This window comes from Eschrichtius robustus, chromosome 2 (genome assembly GCF_028021215.1).
Source record: "Eschrichtius robustus isolate mEscRob2 chromosome 2, mEscRob2.pri, whole genome shotgun sequence".
In the NCBI taxonomy this organism is placed as follows: Eukaryota; Metazoa; Chordata; class Mammalia; order Artiodactyla; family Eschrichtiidae; genus Eschrichtius; species Eschrichtius robustus.
In genome coordinates this window covers 55,507,838-55,521,791 of record NC_090825.1, presented here as the reverse complement: position 1 = coordinate 55,521,791, position 13,954 = coordinate 55,507,838, and the positions used below count along the sequence as shown (strand labels likewise).

Sequence of the window (13,954 nt, the reverse complement as noted above, 5' to 3'; positions counted from 1 at the left end):
ATCCCTAAAGGAAGCAACATTATTATCATTTTTTAAATGGTAATAAATTATCAAAATTTTGAAAACAAATTTTAAAATCCTACCATGTAAAATACTTACAGTGCTTTATCTTTTAGGTCACCATTTCTTTCTTCTGTACAACTACTCTCAGCATTATTCACCTCACACAATGCTCTAATCCCACCTTCTGATGAAGGCAAATCTGAAGTGCTTGATTCTGAAGTCTCAGTTGCTACTGATACGGCATCTTGTTGACTACTACGGAAATGAAAATATATCAGGGGAAAAGAACCCTTAGTAATGCACATTTTATACAAATTATTTAAAAGATTTTTAAAAAATATACAAAGCCAAAACTCTGAGAGATGATCCTTCATATCACGGAATAATCAAAATGGATATTTTGGTTTCTCTATGATCCTCCTTGCACCATGTTATTAAAACACTGTATCTTAGGAGATAATAACAGTCACAAATGAACAGGTAAAGTGCTCAAGAAGTCACAAAATGAAAAACTCATAACTACATGGGGTTCACAAATCAAATGTATGTGTAAAATCATAGTTTAGGAATGATAGTTCCTATGATTCCTAAATCATAGTTTAGGAATCAATGTTTAGGAATTATCTTCCATTAAAATTTTGTATTGGCAGTCTTTGCTTTGCATGGTACTGTGTTACTTACCCAAGAGTCATGGAAATCGAAGACACAGCTGCAACATGCACAAGTTGCAGTTAATGCTGTAGCGTGCAAGGAGAGGACTGCTGTATTAGGAAATACTTCAACTAACAATAATATAAATGATGACCATGTACTAACGAGCATTCAGTTTCAACACAAATTCACATTTAGCCATGCTTTGTTTTTTTGTTCTTTTTTTCTACTGGGTGTTTGTCTTTTCCCAGAGCTCTTTTTATATTCTTTTTTGGTTAGATGTTACATATAAAACCTCCCAATCAATAGCTTGCCTTTTACTTTCTTCATGGAGCCTTTTGTCAACAGAAGTATTTAATTTTACTGCAGTTGAATTTATCAATTTCATCCTTTAAAGTTTGTGCTTTTTATGTCTTAAGAAATCCTTAACATCACAAAAATATTTTTCTACATTTTCTCCTAAAAGTTATAAAGATTTGCTTTATATATGTAGTCTTTAATCTATGAGGAAGTTAGTGCATAGGGTAAAATAGGGATCTACTATTATCTTTTTCATATCTAAGCACCATTTAATGAATGGTTAATTCAATCTTTCCCACTAATTTCTAATGCTACCTCTGCCATCTAAATGATGCCTAAATTTCTCTTCCTAGATTCTACATCCAATTATCCTCTCAGTCAATTTGTTTGTCCTTTTCCAGTACCACACTATTTTAATTACTCTAGCTTTAGAATAAGTCTTAATACATTTCCTCTCTAGAGCTGTTTTTCAAAATTGTCTTTACCATTCATGACCCTTTGCTCTTATGTATATAACAATTTTAGAATCAGCTCACTGTTTTACAAAACCAACTGGTATTTTAACATTCATTAAAGGGTAGTTTTCCCCCCTAAAAAAAGTCATCAGTATTGTTTTGTGCATAGTCTATGAAATTAGTTGTGTCTCTGAGATCAGAATTTAGATGTCTGTCACCCAGCAAGTTAAGGGCCTGAGGTCTATGGCTTGGCTTCAAAGAAATTATTAATCTTCTGAACTGTATGAATAAATTGGCACAGGTGCATATAGGTATTTTTCTACATGAGAATAAATGGCTTTCATCAAAATTTTCAGAAGAGGGTACATGCTGACCAATGGAACAGAAAAGACCCATGCATACACAGTCAAATGATCTTTGACAGGGTGCCAAAACTACACAGTATGAAAAGGATAATCTCTTCAGCAAATGATGTTGGGAAAGCTAGATATCCATATGCAAAAAAAGAGAAACTGGACCTTTATCTTATACCATACACAAAAATCAACTCAAAATGGAATAAAGATTTAAAGGTAACACCTTTTATTTTTTTCTTTTTCAGCTATGCCACGTGGCTTGCAGGATCTTAGTTCCCCAACCAGGGACTGAACCCAGGCCCACCGCATTAAAGGTAACGCCTTAAAGTATAAAATTCCTAAAGGAAAACATGGGGGAAAGCTTCATAAGATTGGTATTGGTAATAATTTCTTGGACATGACACAAAAGGCACAGGCAGGAAAAGTAAAAATAGACAAGTGGGTCTATATCAAACCAAAAACCTTCTGTACAGCAAAGGAAACAATCAAGAGTCAAAAGGCAACCTATGGAATGGGAGAAAAGATTTGTAAACCATATACTGGATAAGGGCTTAATATCCAAAATATAAAAGGAACTCCTAGAACTCAGTAACAGAAAAACAAATAACTCAATTAAAAAACTGGAAAAGGAATTGAATAGACATTTCTCCACAGAAGACATACAAATGGCCAACAAGTAACATTTAAAGATGCTCAAGGGACTTCCCTGGTGGCGCAGTGGTTAAGAATCTGCCTGCCAATGCAGGGGGCACGAGTTTGAGCCCTGGTCTGGGAAGATCCCACATGCCGTGGGGCAACTAAGCCCATGTGCCACAACTACTGAGCCTGCGCTCTAGAGCCCGCGAGCCACAACTACTGAGCCCGCGTGCCGCAGCTACTGAAGCCCACGCGCCTAGGGCCCGTGCTCTACAACAAGAGAAGCCACTGCAATGAGAAGCCCACGCATCACAACGAGGAGTAGCTCCCACTCGCCGCAACTAAAAAAAGCCCGCGTGCAGCAACGAAGACCCAATGTAGACAAAAATAAATAAATAAATAATAAAATAAAATAAAGATGCTCAACATCACAATCATCAGGGCAATGCAAATCAAAACCACAGTGAGGTATCACCTCACACCTGTTAGGAACTGTTATACTAACATTAATTTTTTAAAATATATATGTAATTAAAAATATGTATTAATTAAAATATATATATTAACTTTTTAGAAAAACAGAAAATAATAAATGCTGGCAAGAGTATGGAAAAACTGGAATTCTTATGAACTGTGGGTGGGAATGTAAAATGTGGCCACAATGAAAAACAGTATGGAGGCCCTTCAAAAAAAAATTTTTTTTTTTTCAGAGCAACGTTGCTGGGTTTTTTTGTTTGTTTATTTATTTATTTATTATTATTATTTTTTTTTTGGCTGTGTTGGGTCTTCATTTCTGTGCGAGGGCTTTCTCTAGTTGTGGCAAGTGGGGGCCACTCTTCACTGCGGTGCGCGGGCCTCTCACTGTCGTGGCCTCTCTTGTTGCGGAGCACAGGCTCCAGACGCGCAGGCTCAGTAGTTGTGGCTCACGGGCCCAGTTGCTCCGTGGCATGTGGGATCTTCCCAGACCAGGGCTCAAACCCGTGTCCCCTGCATTGGCAGGCAGATTCTCAACCACTGCACCACCAGGGAAGCCCCAAAAAATTTAAAACAGAATTATCATATGATCCAGCAATTTCCCTTCTGGGTATTTATCCAGAAGAACTGAAAACAGGATCTCAAAGAAATGTCTTTAGTTCCATGTTTATTGCAGCATTATTCATAATCGCCAAGAGATGGAAACAACCTAAATGTCCATTGACAGATAAATGAATAAACAAAATGTGCTATATACTTACAATGGACCATAAATGGTCGACCATTTTATTCGACCATAAAAATGGAAATCCTGCATATGCTACAACATGGATGAACTTTGAAAACATCATGCTAGGTGAAATAAGCCACTCATAGAAGGATAAATATTTATGATTCCACTTACATGAAGTATCTAAAGTAACCAAACTCATAGAAAGTAGAAGGGTGGTTACCAGGGGCTGGGGTAAGGAGGAAATAAAGAGTTACTGTTCAACAGATATAGAGTTTCAGTCATGCAAGATGAAAACGTTCTAGAGATTTGCTGTACAACAATGTGCTCATAGTTAACAACGCTGTACATTTTAAAACCTCGTAAGAAGAGCAGATCTCATGTTATGTGTTTTTTACCACAAGTAAAAACAAACAAACAAACAAAAAAACCTCAGCAGGATACATCACATTCAAATTGCTGAAAACCAAAAATCAAGAGAAAATCTTTACAGAAAATGATAAACCCATGCAAACATGAACCACAAGAAAGCTGTAGTGGCATAGCAATCATCAGAACAGAGAGCAATACCAGAATGATATCACACAAATGATAAAAGGGTGATTTCACCAAGAAGATACAACAATCCTAGATATGTACACACCTAACAAAAGAGCTTCAAAAGACATGAAGAAAAACAAATAGAACTGAAAAGAGAAATAAGCAAATTCACAATTACAGGTGGAGATTTCCCACTCCTTTGGTAACTGAGAGAAGATGTAGACAAAGTGAGTAAAGATACATAAAATACCTTGGTGAAAGAGCAGGGTCAGTTCTTTTCTCGGCCTTTTCATTAGAGGATAGACCCACAATGTCATCTGTGTTCTGTACACAGGGAAGCTTTTGTTCCTTATTGCTTTCATCTTCACTTATCTCAGGACTTAAAGACAGGCATTTATCTATTAATACAAAATGCATATTATTATAAAAATGATAGCAAAAACATATATATTTAAAGCACAAAGGAATTTACATATAACACTGTAATGTAATGATTAAGAAATTATCCCAAAGTCCAATTTCTTAAAAGTTGAGCTTTTCTGCTTTATATGTAATGTCTTTACTAGTAAGCCACAAAGAGTGTATTATGATGCTTATAAATCACACTATGCTATCTATCAGGATTCACATACTAAAATCTTATTGGTGAAGTTGAACCACATAAAACTTAAATTCTACAGAAAGGTTGTTCTGGTCTGCTACTATCTTTTTCTCCTCTCTTTACTTGGTTATCTGCTTTAAGTAATCTATATGTGAACTCTTAAAGAAAGAGACCGAGACTTCCCTAAACTCTTAGCTCTCATTCCCTAGTGACTCACAAGTGTCAAAATGTCTGTATTCTAGGGAGTTTTAAAAAAGAAAAATGAAAGGAATACTTATTCTAGTACCTTTTATACAAATTAAACAACTTATTTTGGGTTCATAGAGGTGCTCTGTAGAGGCAGAACATGAAAACCTGTGATTTATTAACAGACACAATACACATTTAATTATATGCACGTGACTTAGAATAATTGTTAATGTTAGTACATAGGAGGTAACACATCTCAGAGACAAACTTGAGAGAAAAATCTCCCCACTTCACTCTTTTTTTAATAAACGTTTTTTCTTTAAATTAAAAGTAAAAGGGTTTAACACAGTACCGAGAATACAGAACCAATTAACAAGCATTATTAGTTGCTACTATCCAGAAGAAAAGTAGTTAAGTTATACATCATATTAGTGTACATGTCTTCACAAGTAATATAGGGGCTATTAAAATATGTAATACACTTACTTTTGTGTTTTTCTCCTTTAGAAGAGCCTGGCTGAACAGTGGCATTTCCTGAAAGATTTACCTCTTGTTCACTACCTTCATCCTGATTCTTTCTTCTCCTTTTCTTTTGATTTATATCTTGTTCTAATGCATTCTGTTCTGAATCCTGTCCTGATAAAGTCAGAGACTGTTGTTCTTCTTCAACTGTCTGAGCATCCTTTTGAGATCCTTCTGTGTCTGAAATTCTAGTGCTCACAGACTCATCTGGATTATCATTCACTCTTTCATTGGCAACTTTTTTCACTTAAAGTAAGAGAAATTGTTATAAATATAAAAACAACCTACAGAAAAATTCTTAAAGGTGGAGAAGATAAATACTTAAGGATGTCTGAGTGAAAATTTAAAGACAACCTAAACTGTCCAATAGAGAATGACTAACTAAGTTATAATACATTTATGCTATAGAAATCCATGCCGCAAATAACAATGAGGTAGGTTTGTATGTAGTCATGTAAAAGATTTCAAAAAATACTGTTGCCTTAAAAAAAAATCAAGTTGCAGAACAATACACAGTATCACCACACTTTTATTTTAAGAAAAACAATTACATATACTCTAAGACACATACACATATATAGGCATAGAAAAGAGTTTACTAACAATCATCCCTAAGAAAGCTGAAGACTTTGAGGGCAGGGTACAAGAGAGAGTTCAAGTACTTTATTTTCTGTATCCTTTGTTTTTCAATGAACAACCTTATTAACAAATATTTTTAAACAATTTCTAGTGTCTTTTTTGAAGGCATATTAATAGTTAACTGTATCAAAAGATGAAAATAATGAATTACATTTTAAAAAACAAAAATAATAAAATGTCATTTATTTTTATTCAAAAAAAGTCAAAACAAGATTTTAAAACTAAGAAAATATGCTGGATTTATTCTTTATCAAAATAATAATCAGCAATTTTTAAATTCTGAGACTTGTAACAAAGTACCTGAAAAGTTCTCACATTAAATAAGATACGGTGAGTTACTTATGCTATCACTGTAACATAATAACCATAAGATTAGTGATAGATTAATATATCTATTTTAATTTCCCAGGGCTATGTAAGTAAAAAAAATGACTAAAGAATGAAATAACTTTGCAGTTATCAATACTACTTTTAAAAAGATAGGGGCACTATGCTCTAGAAAAAGAAGTTCTATATTGGCTCTGTGCAGAAGGAGTTAACAAAGCAGGCCACACTGCTCTCCTTTGAAAGGCCTGCTTAAAAGGTTGGCCCTTGGGCTGTGTCTGGAAACGTGGGTTTGGGGAGAGTTCCCACCAGCCTAACTGACAAAAGTGGCTCGCTACACCTAAATTGTTTAAACAAACAATGTGGTTTATGCTGAACAAATGCTTTCCTTTTGGGAGTTTTGAATTCTGGTACATGCCAGGAAGAAGGTGTCTACATGACCAACCTCTAATAAAAATCTTGGGTGCTGACTTTCTAACAAGCTTCCCTGGTAGACAGCTTTTTACATACCTCATTCCTACTTGTTGTTGGGGAATTAAGCACATCTTGTGTGACTCTGCTGGAAGAGGACTCTTGGAAGCTTTACTTCTTTTCCCTAGACTTTGACCTATGTGCCTTTCCCTTTGCCAATTTTGCTCTGTATACTTTCATTGTAATAAATCTCAGCTGTCTGTACAACTATATGCTGAATCCTGTGAGTCCTAGCAAATAATTGAACCTGGGGGTGCTCTGGGGTCCCCCTACACAGGCTCTCACAGTCCTAGCTTGAGTCCTGCCTCTACCACTACTAACACTGTGAGACCTTAGGAAAAAATGACCTAGGATCTCTGAGGTTATTTCTGGGTTATTAAAACAAAAGGAAAGGGGCTGGAATGTATAACTAATATATAAGGTTCCCTGTAGTTCAAAGATTCTTTAAATTATGTGATTATAGCTAAACATTGTCCTCAGATCAGAATTCAAATAGTTAAGAAAATATAAGCCTAAAAATAGAAATACCCACATATAAACAATTTCCTACCTGGTACAAGTCAACGTTAACCCTCAGAAATAAGGTGTGCTCAAACAATACAGTTGAGTCACAAGCCCAAAGTATTAGAGTTCCATTTTTTTTTTTTAGACTTTTGTGCCAGATTTGTTTTACAAAGAAAAATGATAATAAGTAACCAAACATGACACCCCAATATTCTGATGCTCCTTTATCAGCTACAACTATGCCCTCGATGCAAGAAAGATGTCAAATAGCCCAGCCATCCAATTATAAAATTTAAAAGGGAGCTGCTGTTTGGGGCCAGATAACTAGAAGATTGAAGAAAAATCAATTCCCTCCAATCGGATGTCCTGATGATCTCAACTACCTGAACTACATATGAACACCCTAAGACTTGAGGGACAATATTGCAAGTCTATTATTATTAAGTAAAATAACACACTTTCTTTTAAATAAATACCTTTTACATTTTTCCGTGATTTAGAGGACTTCTTCTCCTTTAAAGTCTGATTTTTAACAGATTTTTGTTTTCTTTTCTCTTCTTCAGCAAGAACTTTCTGAAGCAAATGAGCAAAAAAATCGAAGTCAAAAGGGCGCTTTTCCTCTGTTTAAAAAAAAGAAAAGAAACTTCAAGTTTTTATTTTAAAAAAAGGAAAAGAACTTTCAAGTTTTCATTTTTCTTAAGTATAACATCAAAAGCGAATGGGCTTAGCAGCAGAACGGACAAAAAACTCTAATCACTATAGTACAGTCACACAACAGAACACCACTGAGCAATAAAAAGGAACAAACTATATTAGTTTAAAAAATAAAAATAAAAAGAAGGAACTACTGATACAAGCAATAATATAGGTGAATCTCAAAAACATGCTGAGTGAAAGAAGCCAAACACAAAAGAGTATATACCGTATGATTCTATGAATAAGACGTTCTAGAACAAGATAAACTAACCTATGATGATTCAAATGAAAATAGTAGTTGCCTGGGTCAGGATTAGGAGTGGAGATTGACTAGAAAGGGAAAGAAGTGGCCTCGCTGGAATGATGAAAATGTTCCATGGCTTGTTTTGTGTGGTGGTTACACAGGTGTACTCTTTGTCAAAACTCAAACTATAAATTGCACTGTCCATAATTATAAATATACTTTTTTAAAAGGCTAGGATGATTAAGAAGTCCTCAAAAGCCTATCCACCACTTTATGTCCTCACTTTATTACAACTCTTTCACTATTAACTCTTACTCTTCCAAATATCAGCAAAGAGGATAGTAAATGAATATTGATCAGGACGACTCTCACTAAATACCTATTAACAGTATTGTATCAGAAAGAGTAATGTATGAACAAACCAGAATGAATCCACTCCAGGAGTCAATCCTTGCCTCAGCTCTATGTCTACAAATACAGTGAATACAGAGAAATGAATACAGGGAAAATGGTGCTCTATATACATAAGCTCCAAGATTGTTTTGATTACAAGATGATTACAAGATGGCCTCAGAAAAAGAGGTATATACCAAAACAAAAATAAATTAGCCTCAGGAAACTAAGCCCAAACCTGAGATGCTTGAAAGCCCTATTTTATTGTGGACCCAGCTTTTTATCTGTTCTGACCTTCCACACAAATGATTCTGAAAAATACAGCACTAAAATAATCCATAAAGTTCTCAGAGGAATTAAAAATATAAGTTCTAAAAAACACCATTTGGGTTTTTTTGTTTGTTTGTTTGTTTTAACAATTTCCACTACAAAGCAGCAAACAGTGAATTTTAAAGGTTCTATTATAATGGTTTTAACAATGGTTCCACACCCCATAAAGACTGTTTATAGATTTATGGACTCTTTTCTGATTATAATGCATTAAACATAACGAAAAGTTTCAAGACTACTTCTCTAAAATGGAGAGGGTTGAGGACTAAAATATTCCAGATCTTCCAGGAGCCATTCCTGGAAGTGGTTTTCCTGAGGACTCAATACCACATTGGTAAGGTATAGGGTCCACTCATCTACCTTTGTGTCTACTCATAAAATAAATGTACATACTATACAATCTAAGTACCTCTCTTTAGAATTTTTTTCTAAGATTAGCACTATGGCAAATGAACATTGAATACACTTATTAATCATGAAATGTTGGTAATTATATTCCAAACAAAGAATAAAGGAACTACTTTAAATAGTACATTTAATTCTGTTTTTCTTTACAGATCCCTTGATGTAGTTCTCTGGACTTAAAAAGAAACAATGTTCATTTTAATGAGGTTATTAGTTAAAAGCTGAAAAGTATACATCATTTCTTCAAATCAGGTCTAAATTCAAAAGTCACCTCTTCAGGGGCTTCCCTGGTGGCACAGTGGTTAAGAATCTGCCTGCCAATGCAGGGGACACGGGTTCGAGCCCTGGTCCGGGAAGATCCCACATGCTGTGGAGCAGCTAAGCCCGTGCGCCACAACTACTGAGCCTGTGCTCTAGAGCCCACGAGCCACAACTACTGAGCCTGCAAGCCACAACTACTGAAGCCCGTGCGCCTAGAGCCTGTGCTCCGCAACAAGAGAAGCCACCGCAGTGAGACGCCCGCGCACCGCAACAAAGAGTAGCCCCCGCTCGCCGCAACTAGAGAAAAGCCCGTGCGCAGCATCGAAGACCCAATGCAGCCAAAAATAAATAAAATAAATAAATTTATTAAATTTAATAAATAAATTTATTAAAAAAAAAGTCACCTCTTCAGACAGAACTTCCCTTAATACCCAATCTAAACACCCACCCCCTAACTCCCTCTTTTTTCTTCTTAGAAATTAATCACTATCTGAAATTATCCTGCTTACCAATTATATTCCTCCCCCACCCAATTAGACTTAAGGCTCTAAAAGCAGGATTCCCATCTGCCCTGTTCACCATGATATCCTCCATGCCTACAACAGTGACTAGCACACAGCAGGTGGTCTGTATTACTGACTGAATGACAGACTTACCACGGTAGGTAAGGAATCATCTACAGTGTAATATCTTCCAGAAACAATTAACTTCTTCTTCAATACAGTTCCCCCAGAATAAAGAGCACTTAGAAATAGTATCTCCAGTCCCCCTAATTTCTTGGACTCAGAACTCTGCTTACTTGCTTCTTGATGTTTTAGCTATTCCCTTGCCTATAGATCTGTATCAACCACCCGACCTGAACTGCTAAAGAGAAAAATTTCCAGTCTTACTCTTCCTATGACAATATAGGGATAAAACAAATCTAAAACACACCGGAACCGAAGACAAAACATTGGTCATTTTTTAGAATCTCCAAATGATTCCTTGTGAAAGAGGTCTTAATACTTACGGAATGCTTTGTCTATTCTCCATCCATTTGTTTTCTCCTCACGCTTAAATTTATTCTGTTAACAAAACAAAACAAAAACCCTTTGGTAATTTTCTCCCATGAAACAAGTGCAGATTATGTCTTAAAAAAAGCATCAAAATAAAATTCTTATTATAACATATGATCCTCTAATAACACATCTTTGCTAATAGGCAAGTTACTTAAACCCTTAGCTTGTAAAAAATAGAAATGAAAGATTTATACTGAGCTCTGTGCTCCTCCTTATGATCAATAACATGAATTAGCAATGGAAACTGGATTTACAGAGGATAGAAAAAAAATAAAAGTCAACTAGCATGGAAACAGATCAAACTGTAATCAATTAAGCTAACCAGTATTAACTCTTTAAAAACTAGTATATTCATATCAAGTTAAACCTCTTACATTATTATTCTAATATGATTTTAATGGCATGCACGGGAAACTGTAAAGAAACAACTAAGCAAAATTTTGAAGCAGGCCAAGTTTATGTTTAGAAACTTCTTTATATTAAGGAACATTTCCTCATGCTTTTCTGAGCACCAAAGAGCCCCATTCCCAATTCCACTCCAGATTACCTCCTTTAAGATGGAGATGGTTAAGGTTTAGGGTTCAATGAATCCTAAGGTCATTAGAAAGTCTGAGGGCATACACATATACAAACACACCCTGCAGGAGGGAATGATCAGCCAATCTCTCCCTTCTACAGATGAGTGGTCTAAAAGCTTTTATTAAAAATACAAAAATCGTTTTATTGAAAAAAAAGAGAAAAATAACACAAAATAAAGAACCTCTTCACGGCCCCCTTCTTCCTTCCAAAAGAAACTACCCACTAACCTGACTTTATTTTTTTTTATTAATTAATTAATTAATTTATTTATTTATTTATTGGCTGTGTTGGGTCTTTGTTGCTGCACGCAGGCTTTCTCTAGTTGCAGCGAGCAGGGGCTACTCTTCACTGGGGTGCACAGGCTTCTCCTTGCGGTGGCTTCTCTTGTTGAGGAGCACAGGCTCTAGGCGCTCCAGCTTCAGTAGTTGCGGCATGTGGGCTCATTAGTTGTGGCTCACAGGATCTAGAGCACAGGCTCAGTAGTTGTGGCGCACAGGCTTACTTGCTCCACGGCATGTGGGATCTTCCCAGACCAGGGATCGAACCTGTGTCCCCTGCATTGGCAGGTGGATTCTTAACCACTGCGCCACCAGGGAAGTCCTAACCTGACTTTAAAGCAATCACTTTCTTACATTTCCTCACTGTTTATCATCCAAGTGTGCATCCTTAGCTCTATAGTTTAGCCTTTCCTATTTTTTTAAAACTTCATGTGACTAACATCTTTCAATCTACAGATTATCCCTCTATTCCATTCTATATTTTTCTTCATAAAACTTATTACCAAGTAATATAGAAGTTTTCAAGGAAGATCATCTTTCTCCCTTAAAAGATCATATTATTCTTTAAACATTTCCTCAAAAGTTAACAAAAGTCAGGTCCACATGTAACAAAAGTCACATAAAAAGTGACAGACTACAATCACTAAATTAAACATCCTGAGAGAAATGCCAGTAGGCTTTAGGCATTACTCAATTCTAAAACATTGCTACAACATATTTTACTTAATTCAGAATATAATCCAGAATAATTTAAAACTTTTTTGAAGAATGTATTGATGTTAGTCATTTTTTTTTTTCTGGCCACCCCACACAGCTTGTGAGATCTTAGTTCCCGGACCAGGGATCAAATCCAGGCCCTAGCAGTGAAAGCGCAGAGTTCTAACCATTGGACCACCAGGGAATTCCCTGATATTAGTCATTGAATTCACAGGCAGGAACCATTGTAGGCCAAATTCCACGATTATAAAATAAATCCCATAATTTCCATCCCTGGCCCTGACAAAAACTGGTAACGAGCTTGTTCCACATATCCAACCCAAAATAAATAACTTTAACACCAAACAAAATAAGTGCATCAACTATTTTCAAGCACTGGACAATAGGCAGAGCAAGACTACAATCCCACAATCCCAGAGAGAAGGGAAACACAAAAGATGTACCAACGTTCACCCTGGCTGTCTGCCTGGGCTAAATTTCCTAACCAATGAAAGAGAGAAAGGCCAAACAGAGCACAGACATCCTACTGAGCTGCGGAAGTAGACAATCTTTAGGGGCAGGGTTCTACAGAGAAGAGAGCTATTTAAAGAGGAGTCTCACAAGCCTGGTATAAGTATCCCATAGGCTGTTGGTCTGGGTTCCATATGCCCAGAGCATCAGCTACTACAGGGATGGGAGCAAAAAGAAGATGCTAGAGGTCACGTAACATAGTGAGATGACAGGGTTCTTCCCACACGAATGGAAAGATTTTGTTAACATCCAAACATTCACCTCAGACACCGGAACAACCACCACTTAGAGACAGGGATCACACCCTAGAGCAGCCTTTCTCAATTGAGGTTCTAGCATGAGAATTAAGCCCTAATGTCCTAAGGGATATACTACATGTAATGAATCACCTTCTTTCCTGTACACCTAGAATGGTGTAATATGACCATCCTTAGAAAAAATTAGAAAACAGTAACACAAATTATTTTCTGTAGTTCAGATGAGAAACCTAGAGTAAGGACCAGTCTTAATAAAGCCTAAAACCAAGCCTTGGGAAGAATAAGGAGAGTTGGCAATATATTAACCACCTTCTAGAACTAAACACTCTTTAAAGGAAAAAAATATAAAATAAAAACAAACATAATCCAGACACTGTGCAACATATCCACAATGTCCAGCATGCAACTGAAAAAAAAAAATCCACAAGACATGAGAAAAGACAGGAAAATGTGATGCACAGTCAAGGAAATAAAAAGAGTCAACAGAAACAGATCCCAATATGACCCAGGTGTTGAAATTAGCAGATGAGAAAGTTAAAGCACCTGTTATATGTTCAAGGATTTAAAGGAAAATATGGAATGAACAGATACAGAAATCTTAGCAGAGGAATGGAAACTAAGAAAAATAACCAAGGTGAAATCACAGAAATGAAAGGTATAATATCAGAAATGAAACATTCACTGAATGGCCTTAACAGCAGACTGAAGATAGCAGAAGACAGGATCAGTGAACTTATAAACATGATACCAGAAACTAACCAAACTGAAATAAAGAAAAAAGACTGGGAAAAAAAATGGACAGAGCTTTAGTAATCTGTAGTACAATGTCAT

The 13,954-nt window shown here is 36.0% G+C and overlaps 1 protein-coding gene across 5 annotated transcripts in view; it reads right to left on the bottom strand.

Annotated features, from left to right (window-relative positions):
• BDP1 (B double prime 1, subunit of RNA polymerase III transcription initiation factor IIIB) overlaps positions 1 to 13,954 on the bottom strand; it is an 85,103-nt gene that overhangs the window by 54,427 nt on the left and 16,722 nt on the right. For 4 of the 5 annotated variants that reach the window (XM_068535473.1, XM_068535474.1, XM_068535477.1 and 1 more), the window contains exons 8-12: positions 10,734 to 10,788; positions 7,872 to 8,015; positions 5,422 to 5,703; positions 4,396 to 4,543; positions 100 to 258 (exon numbers count right to left, since the gene is read on the bottom strand). In XM_068535473.1, coding sequence (XP_068391574.1) covers positions 100 to 258; positions 4,396 to 4,543; positions 5,422 to 5,703; positions 7,872 to 8,015; positions 10,734 to 10,788 — 788 coding nt within the window. The remainder of the gene's footprint in view (positions 1 to 99; positions 259 to 4,395; positions 4,544 to 5,421; positions 5,704 to 7,871; positions 8,016 to 10,733; positions 10,789 to 13,954) is intronic. The other variant, XM_068535475.1, reaches the window with a different exon arrangement.